Source organism: Ictalurus furcatus, chromosome 24 (genome assembly GCF_023375685.1).
Source record: "Ictalurus furcatus strain D&B chromosome 24, Billie_1.0, whole genome shotgun sequence".
NCBI lineage: Eukaryota > Metazoa > Chordata > Actinopteri > Siluriformes > Ictaluridae > Ictalurus > Ictalurus furcatus.
The window spans coordinates 11,197,557-11,207,475 of record NC_071278.1 but is presented as its reverse complement, the minus strand read 5'-3'; the positions used below and the strand labels follow the sequence as shown (position 1 = coordinate 11,207,475).

Genomic DNA, 9,919 nt, shown 5'->3' with positions numbered 1-9,919 from the left:
ATATATATATATATATATATATATATATATATATATATATATATATATATATATATAATGGTCTCAGGTACAGTTTGTGCAGTTTTATAAGGAAATTTGCTGGTAAGTTTTAGCACCTTAGAATATGTGCAACAGTTCTTTTCTTTGCATGCAAAACTGAGCAGCTTTTTCACGTTTTTTTTTTTTTGTCTGAAAAGTGGTCTGTTATGTAATATGTTGCTTTCTTTACTAACATACAATTTCATTTTTTCTTACAAAAGTAATGCTTGGAGATACAAAATGTTTTTGTGCAGAAGTCATAAAGACTATTATTCAGTACTGTATGTCTATGTCAAAAGCCAAATTCCTTATCTTACATCACTCGAAAACTATTCTTGTTATAAGCTCAACAAATATTGGTATGGAATTAACTTTGCTATCACTACATGACCTGGAAAACATCACTGGAAACCTGCTCATGAGAGGAGGAATATGCTTGTTGTCCAAGTAAAGATCACACAAGATCTCCAGTCTGTGGTTTTTGGCACAGTTTTTGTTTGATGACTTTACTATCTGTCCTCTTCTAGTGGAAAAATGATGGCTGGGATTTAATATTGCTGTTTGCACTTTGCTTTGGACAAGACCAGACTGACAAAGAAGTCTGCTAAAACATGTCTTTATACATCTAGCAATAATTATATGTTCGGTTACGTGTCGTTTTATATGGCTTTGTTTTGCTGGACTTCTACAAAAGACCACTCCCAAATAGTTTTGAAATCATAAACAATGCACAAGGAAGTCTGGTCAACCCCGTGTATTTAAAGTGTGGTCACATGTGGAACGGCATGTCCCCCCCCCTCCATTTTTCCATCACTATGTAGATGCTGGTTCATACACTGTTACATTTCAGTGTTTTCTTTAGTCAGTCCAGAGAGTCAGGTTCATTTCCTGTTTCAGCGAGTGTTTAAATATGCATCGAGTGTGAAATGAGAGGAAAGGTAAAACACAGACACATGTATAGTTTTCTCAGCGAGTATGCCGTTTTATTCGAAAGCTAATGCACAGTTACCACAGTGGAGTACCACAGTAACTCCATCAGGACGTTAATCCCTGAGAGAAAAGCATTTATACAATTGGAGAATCCAGATACTGGAGGATAAATTACAGCCATTAGCACAATTCTAAGCAATACAAAAAAAATAACAAGCAGACCTCAGAACCATGTCTGATCCACAGGTGAAAGCATAATACCATCTAAACGACTATGTACAATTTTTTTTAACATGGCACAGTAAAATAAAATACTGCTTTAAAATAACGTACAGTCTACCCAATGTGGGTCATTGCAAAAAAAAATAATAATAGTAATAAACAGAGAAAGCCTCTGTAAGGGCACACTGCCATTGCTCATATAAAGTTTTATCATGACAGCTATATGATTTCAAGAGTAGACACCCCTAAATGACACAGCAATGTGGAGCAGGCCAGGTACTCTACACTGTAATACTCAAACATGTTGTAGATTTTGTCGATTGTTTTTGACTCGTTGGAATCGAATACAAAAAATTGGCCGAGGTCATGCTGGCAGGTCTGGTCTACTTACGATGAAACATTAGCAAGAAACCCTTTACAAGAGCAATGAGCAGTTCATTCAACCAAGCTGTGCAACTTTCCATGAAACATCTCAGAGTAAAGCTAACAAATCAAGATGCATCAAATTCTCATTAAAAAAAAAAAAATCTATGCCAAGATTGTTTGAATGCAAGCAATGGCATTGGAAATATAAATCATTTCTTAATGATTACGTTACGTTGCATCACACAGCTTCGAGGCCCGTCATCACAATCATTTTCAGAACAGTAAGGGAGAAAAGTGCTTCATCCTAATGTACTACAGATGCAACAAATCTGATGGCACATATGGAAATTGCCTTTTGCCAGCACAAATTATATAATAAATTATCAGCTCATCAGCTTATACAAAGGTAATAGCAATAGTGTAAACGCTGAAACTGAAAATGAAACTAACAACGGAATTACCCTTCATCTAATTATGTCGTCCGGAGTCCTTTACAACTTAATAAAGCACTCGCATTTAAATAAATCGCTCTTTCAGGCTTGTTACTTCAGACCTGAAGTTAAAATCCTGAATTGCATTTGGAAAACGAACAAAAAAAAAAAAAAAGAGAAGATTTTATATGTACTAAGCATAGTAAAGCTGGCAGAAAGAAAGGCATGGACATAGTATAATAGAAAAGACATTCTATGAGAATTGCAATAGATACAAGCAATATGAAGGATGCAAGCACTGCTGATTGCCTGTGAAGCTTGGTGCTGAAAGCCTGTTTTCCTGATGGACCGTGGGCCCCACTGCTTGGTACACAGACAGGAAGCTCACGCACCAGGCAGGAAGGAAGTGTCCGTAGACAGGCCGCACAGCAGCCCAGTAAAAAAAACAAAAAGAAACAAAACAAACACGCAAGAGGCCGCGTTGCACTGCAATGTCAAATAAAGCAGCCACATGGGCCAATACCACGCTGGTCCCTAGTGCCTTTCAGATACTGAGGCACAGTCGGGACGAGGATACAAGAGAGGAGCTGGTTGCCTTAATAGGTAACCTGAGGAGGACACCACGGAGTATCCGGGTAGAGCAGACAGTGCACAGACTTAAACCTGCAAGAGAGACATGGGGACAAATGAATTTGAATTCAACCTAAATAACTCTGAATTAGTCCTAAGTGGCTCATTTTTGCAACATTTAAAGAACTCTTACCTGGATGGGTCCTCCTGAACCGGGAAAACTCCTTTCATGTTGATTATATTCCTCTTGTTCTCAAACATACCATAACTCAGTGTAATCTGAAACAGAGACAAATACGAGTTGAAATTACAACCGGGCATCCGTCACAGGTCAGTTTGCTTAAAGTAAAAGTCTAATAAACACACCTGTTTGTGTACTTCCGATTGGGACACCTGTTGCAGGTTCTCCAGATGCGAGTGGAACAGGTTACTGCGTGTCAGTGGAACCCCTAGAACCGACTCGATGATGTAGCCGATGGTGCAGTCGTCCGGTAGACGGATCTTCTCTGCGGTGTTCATGAAATGACCACCACTGGAAAAGAAACAGAATTTACAGGTCAACTTATGACCATTTACTGTATAAAAACAGAAAGGTTTATATAGATACATGAATGCAAACCCAACAGTTACCCTAACCCTATATATATATATATATATATATATATATATATATATATATATATATATATATATATATATATATATATATATATATATACACACACACACACACACACACACACACACACACATATATATATACATACATACGTACATATACACATATACATATTTTATATATATATATATATATATATATACACACACATATATATATATATATATACATACACATATATATACACATATATATATATATATATATATATATATATATATATATATATATATATATATATATATATATACACACACACACACACACACACACATACATATATACATACATACATACATACATATACACATATACATATATACATATATATACACATACATATATACACATATATACACACACACATACACACACATATATCTGACCTTGCCCAAGGGCTCATTTTCAGAGCAAGACCACGGCTAACGCAGAAACCAGCTCCTCCAGTGGCAAACCAGAAATTCACGGGTCGCTGAAAAGAAAGGACCGGTTTGAGCATTATTTGGCTTCACATCAATCTGAACTGATATTTATCCTAAGAAGTCTTTAGCTACTTACCATCTTGTTGTCACCGAGTCTCTCTGTAGCCTCAATGGGCCTGTCCAGGCTGGGTTTGCCAATGTACAAGTCCTGAGTATGAGGGTATAGAGAGAGCAGCTTGACAAGTGTCTTGACGTTCATGTAGTTGTCATCATCCACATGACAGAACCACCTGAAGAAGAAAGCGAGGTTATTAAAGGCACAGAGAAGTTTGCCAGATTGACAAGGGTGTGTTGAAAAAAATTGCCACACTTACTTTTTTCCTGATTCAATAAACTTGTCGTACTCCACAGCCATCTTGCAGGACAGAGCCTGGCGACTGTGAGCAGCAGAGCAGTTGGTGTTGATGACATGGTTTCCTGCATGGAACAAGAGGGTAGATCTGGGTCAGTGCACACACAATACCCCACAAACCATTCATCAGTTCGCAAAGTCCTATCTCTTGACTAAAGCATATCACTTCAGGCCAAGAGTGATCAGGAATCACTGTACAACTCTTGATACCATTTGGCTTGGAGCTCAGAGCAAGATGTTCATGGGGATTATATGGCTGCTTTCAACTGGTTCCAACTTTCAACAACCAGGAATGCCTGCCCTTGCTGGGGTCACGGCGTTCATATCGAGACTGTACTCACCCATTTTCTTTTTCAGCTCCTCATCCTCGCCATCTGTGAAGATGTACGTCTGTGGAAACAAAGAACATAAAGCGGTCAGCTCTATTTTTGGCGGTCCGTCATGGAATCAATACAACAAAGATAACGCATAACAGGAACTGGCTTGGTCTAAATGTGTCTTTGTGTGCTATTTATTTCATACAGGCTGATTGGGAGTCATTGTCTGCGTTTTAAACCATGGAAAACTTTGGTGGTTAAACAAGCCAAGCTCTACCCCACTGCATAAAAGAGGCCTTGTTGCTGCTTTTGAAGCTCTCCATGGCAACTGCTCCAGAACCCCAAAGTATCCCAGACACAGAACAAAGAGAGAGGACAGTGGACTACCCCACCCACCCCCAGAACACCCCCCCCACCACCACCACCACCACCATGCCATTTTACAAGCCCACCATAGCCACCAATTTATTCTCTATCCTCATATCCCCCCCCCACCACCACCACCACTTTATCCACTTCACATGTATAAATCGCATACAATTCTTTAAGAGGCTGCACATGTGAAATTGATCCACAGATCATGCAAGCTGGAAAGGAGAGTGACAGAAAGACTTGAAGTTTCATTCTTAGGTCAAGATAGAAGCCATTACGCATGCAGCTGTAGTGCATTCAGACTGAGGTGTGATCCTGCCCCTGTTTTAGGAGAGGATGGTGGGAGGAGAAGGGCTGGATTAGACACTCTTTATGGAAGATAAGACAGAGCAGGTGCTCGGCAGCGGCAGGAAGGCTGGGTCTAAAGGCGCCTTGCTGCCACACTCCTCACACAGCCGGATGAAAGAGTGTCCACCGTTAACCTGTTTACACTGTAGTTGAGGTGAGACAACACCTGCCACCTGCTGCTTTATCACAGCCACGTGTCAGAACAGGCCTGCCTGGCCATGGCCTCCTAAACACACACACACACACACACACACACACACACACACACACACACACACGCTCTAACTGCGGTCTAATTGACTCCACTGTTGCTTGGCCTTTGTGCTCAGTTTGTCAAAAACAGCCTGAACTCATGCCAGAAGGTAGCTTTGTCAAACGTCCTGCTCTGCATAAACACAAACACACACACCCACACACTTTCCTTTCTGCCATGGCTTTTATTTTCTTTTAACCTTTTAAACATTTGATTGGTTTGCAGAGCAAACTTTGAGCAGATGTTCAGCGGGAGATGCTGGAGTCCAGTGCCCACTGCCTCTGTTTGTACAGCAAGGGCTGGCTGCTGAAGGATCAGAGGCCACTGCTGTTTGCGTTCAGTTCCTCTGAAAAGCCCGTCTAATCACAGAAGCAGCTGCCAGAACTAGCTACTAACAGACAGCCCAGAAAACAGAAAAGAAACCTCAGAGCTGATTAGTATGTGTGAGCCCCTGTCTTTGTGCATGTCTGTGTGGCCATTTACCCCTAATTCACTTCCATCAACACCCACACCTCCCTTTCGTACCATTCTCTGGCCGGCTCTCGCCGAACAATGCAGAGTGTTTTGAAGACGACTGAAGCCCTCGCTGGGGGGAAACTAGAAATATGTTTGGCTGCATTTGCATACAGCTGCAGTGGTTAACTAAAAAAGCAGTTTCCCCATAGCAAGCCCTTTGTTCTTGGATTCTCCCTTTAACTGAACTATCCAATTATCAAAGACATTTTAAGCCAGACACCAAGTGATGATTCACGTCAGCTTGTTTTCTCGTGTACGGATGCAGACTCCTAACTTTGGAATATAAATTATTTTACACCGTATTATTCCAGGTAAAACAAAACCAAACCTAGGGGGTTTCTGGAGATGTATATGGATTCCAAATAAGATCTGGGGATCCCAGAGAGGCCCTCCCCATCTCCAGAGCTGGCGTTGAACAGAGAGAGAGAGCAAGGAGCCTGGCTGGCTGTCTCCAGCTCCCCGGGAAGGAAACAAACAGACGCTCCTCCCTCCATTAGCCACCCGCACAGGCTGCTTTCCTGCCTGTGCCAGGGTGAACCACAGTCTACTACCACCCCTTTCCCTTTATTTAAAACGACTGAACAGGAAAATGAGAAATGGACTAATATAGATCAGGTATTTTTTTCAGATACCTGAAAAAAATGACACATGTACAGTAGTATGTGGTCAAGGTATAGCTTTTTATGTTAAATAATGAAGGTAATAACTCAGGGTCTGTGTGTGTGTGTGTGTGTGTGTAACTGGACACCGGATAGCACAGTACAGGCAAAACGCTCTTTTTATTGTTGTAGAGTTCACTCACTGAGGGAAGCTCCATTGTTCCAGGGGGGAAATTTAGAGAAACACCGGAAACCAGGAGCTGTGGTCTGAAACAATCCTAGCAGCAGTGAATCAGACCGAAAAGAATAACACTATTCCGAGGAACAGACTTCTCGAAAATGATTGCCATGTATTATCTATCCCATTGTGATAAAAATGATAGGACTTCGTGTTCCACCTACAGGACAATTGGCGTAAAAGCTTTTCTAGTTAAGGGCTTTTGAAAACTTAACTAACAACTGAGGTCTGATTTCTAAAAGAAAAAAAATAATAATAAAGATCTCTGAAAGCAAGGACATCAGAGAAGAATGGGGTAGGATTGATTAAACCTTATCTGGAAAAAAGTTCTGGTTCCCAGCCGGTCTGGGACACTCACAGGTACAGTATCAACATAAAGACTTGATTGGATCTATCCGCATTATTTACATGTAAACAGTGCTGCAGCGGGAACTATTCGTCACCCATATAGGAGTGCACAAAGCATGACACAATGTGACTAGAGATGGCTCACAGCACTCACTAAAGCCAGATATGTCTCAGGATACAATCACAGGCCCACATGGCCCTGTTCATCATGCTTTCCAAGCTGGTAGCCTCCCCTGACATATGCTGCGCAGTTCCCATGCTACACAATGCATGGCCAACTCTAAACACCGGCCTTTTCATTGTTGCTAGAAAAGACCTTGGGCTAATCCCAAAACAGTTCAGATGACAATTACTGGGATTTCACATGCCAAGGTGTTGCAGGGCCCAACGCTGAAATGTCCTTAATGCAGACACCCATATGTACACACTGGGAATCTGAGGATTCATTAGCACTCAGTCTATTGTTCTCTCAGGCCGGGCCACCTGGCACCCATTCTCTAGGAACTCCCACTTGTATTTGGGCTTGTTTTGGTCTTTTATGACTGCAGCGCTCTCTAGCAGCTGTCCACATTAGGAGCATTCTGTTAACTCTCTCTGCTGCCAACTTAACTTGCATCACTCACTGACTGTGCAGAACAGAATCAGTGGGAACCAAGATTCACTTTGGAAAGCACCTCTAAGCACGGACAGACGTTGGGATACGAAAGCATGAAAAACTGAGCTAGACTTCTTATCTGAGCTCCTGTGTGCTCTTATTCAGCTCATTACTTGCACAACATAGAGAACCTGCTAGCCCAGGGAGCCTAATCTGTCTGTACTTTTCATGCTCTTGGAAACCTTGAAACGCTCTTTGTTCTGAGCGAGATAAAGAATGAGGCTGAAAGCGTAAAAGAATAAGAAAGACTGTATCTATTGCCCTGACAACCATATTCAAATGATTGATCAAAGCAGCGGTGTTCTCGAGCTTGGAAACAAATCTCAGGACGCATATTTCAACAATGTGTGAGGCGAATTAAAATGACTTTTGCTCAAGAATGCATGACTATTCTCAGTGGTGGATAAAATCACTTTGACTGTTCATGGTCCTGCCAAGTATGCTTTTGTGGCCCACTATAAAAGAGACTCGTTTCTCAGAACTGTGTTTTCACACTGTGCGTCACTTGGCATGCTCTTCAGATCCCTGAAACTTGCCTATAGATCCTGAGCCTTTGTCTTAACGAAGCCCTGCTTTTTGTTCCCCACCGTGCAGGCCTGCCTGATCCGGCCACTGCCTCGGATCCTTGGTTCCCATGGAGAGCGGGAAGCAAAGGCCTGGGAAAGCTTTTCTTTGCCCTTCAGAAGGATGCTTTGTTAGCCCTGGAAAGAGGGACAGCCCAGGGGCCGGAGCCGTGATGCATCCTCCGGCCTTGTGCATTCACAGGGACAGCTACAAACAATTGGTGATGGGGGGGGGGGGGGGGGGGTGTTAGGGTGTTGAGGGAACCGCAGAAGAGGAGGGAGTGCAGTGGGGACTGTTCTATGTATTATGTGTCTCTTAAAGGTTCTGATCCAGCCAGATGGAAAAAAAAAAAAAAAACCTACGGAATCAGGGATCAGTGGGAATTTTACAATGTCCTTATTTGCAAGTTCACAGAGTATTGGAGGAGGTTGAACTGCCAAAGATGAGGGGTGCATATAGCATTAATCCTACCCACTTAAACTTTACAAATAAGACTCTTCACGTGAAGGGTTAAGAAGAACATAGTGTTAGGCAAGATTAGAAATACGCCTGAGACAAGACTCACCTGTTGCACGTTCCTTGAAATCCAGGTTTCCAGAAGCAGATCAAGCCGTGGCTGGTGGAACTTCTTGGTGGTCTTCACGGCGATGAAGAGGTCCTCAGGACGCAGCTCTTCAGCCGGCGCGCTGGACGGAGCGCCAGCGACCGCCGCGGTGGGTTTCTCCGCATCTCTCCTGCTCCGCGTCAGTTTGGAAAAATAGGCGGAAAATCCCTTCTTTCCTCCTCCTCCTCCGTCTTGCGCTGCTGCTGCTTGGTCGCTCTGCACTCCTCCATCCACCTCCAACTCGGCTACACTCTGTAAGGTGCGCATCCCCACCTCCGCGTCACCGTGCGCGTCACCGTGCGCGCTGCTGCTGCGCTGCTGCTGAGCGACTACCACAAGCAGCGCTGCGCAGGTGATGGCTGCTCCTAATGCACAGAGCACAGTTTTCCTGCTGGAACTTTTTAACATGTTGATAAGAACTCTAAAACCAAGCTGTACTCCTCCGCGATGACCACCGCATAACACACTGTGTCAACACTGTCCCTATTGAAGCACTCGGGGGAAAAACTCGCCGAGGAGCCTGTGAAGCTTTTTTATAAGCTGCCTGTGAAGTAACCCACGCCCATGTGGGCGGGTCTAAAGCGGATGTCGAGCGGGAAGTACCGCGGGTGCTTGGCAGTGGAAGGACTCTGTAACGACACCCGCCCACACACACTATTGTCGAGGCAACTGGGGGCAAATAAACCCCACTCAAGCCTAACCACCCCCCCAACCCCAGGCTTCTGCAGAGATCCAGAAACGTTTTTATTGCAGAAAACTATATTGAAGTAATTGCATTACTATATAATCAAGTTATAATTGTAACATTAAGAACATTACTTAGTGTATTCAGATTTATTCATTGGAGTCATTACAGCTTTTTATTTTCACCCCAGAACCCAAACCACTTACACTCTGTTAAAGAGATTTCAAATATTCTGTAGCCTATAAAACACTTTCCTAATAGTCTGATTGTATATATGTTTGTTTGTTTGTTTTTCAATTGTTGAGCTTTAGAATAAAAAAATGGACACGTGAAGAAGAAACACATTAGT

General features: G+C 42.7%; 1 protein-coding gene across 1 annotated transcript; it reads right to left on the bottom strand.

The window, feature by feature from the left end:
• Window positions 1–580: 580 nt before the first annotated feature.
• Window positions 581–9,395, bottom strand: lfng (LFNG O-fucosylpeptide 3-beta-N-acetylglucosaminyltransferase). Its single transcript, XM_053612323.1, has 8 exons — window positions 8,847–9,395; window positions 4,413–4,461; window positions 4,034–4,136; window positions 3,796–3,949; window positions 3,624–3,709; window positions 2,925–3,090; window positions 2,752–2,837; window positions 581–2,651 (listed from the first exon to the last, which is right to left on the bottom strand). The coding sequence occupies exons 1-8, from the start codon at window positions 9,291–9,293 to the stop codon at window positions 2,585–2,587; spliced, it is 1,158 nt and encodes a 385-aa protein (XP_053468298.1). The 5' UTR covers window positions 9,294–9,395; the 3' UTR covers window positions 581–2,584.
• Window positions 9,396–9,919: the final 524 nt, after the last annotated feature.

Bases quoted from the DNA above. Each gene is read 5' to 3' on its own strand.
- lfng (XM_053612323.1), bottom strand. From the start codon at position 9,293: ATGTTAAAAAGTTCCAGCAGGAAAACTGTGCTCTGTGCATTAGGAGCA. The intron at 3,091-3,623 runs GTCAGATATATG...TTTCTTTTCCAG, and splicing joins AAAATGAGCCCTTGGGCAAG to TGGTGGTCATTTCATGAACA. The intron at 2,838-2,924 runs GTGTGTTTATTA...TCTCTGTTTCAG, and splicing joins AATCGGAAGTACACAAACAG to ATTACACTGAGTTATGGTAT.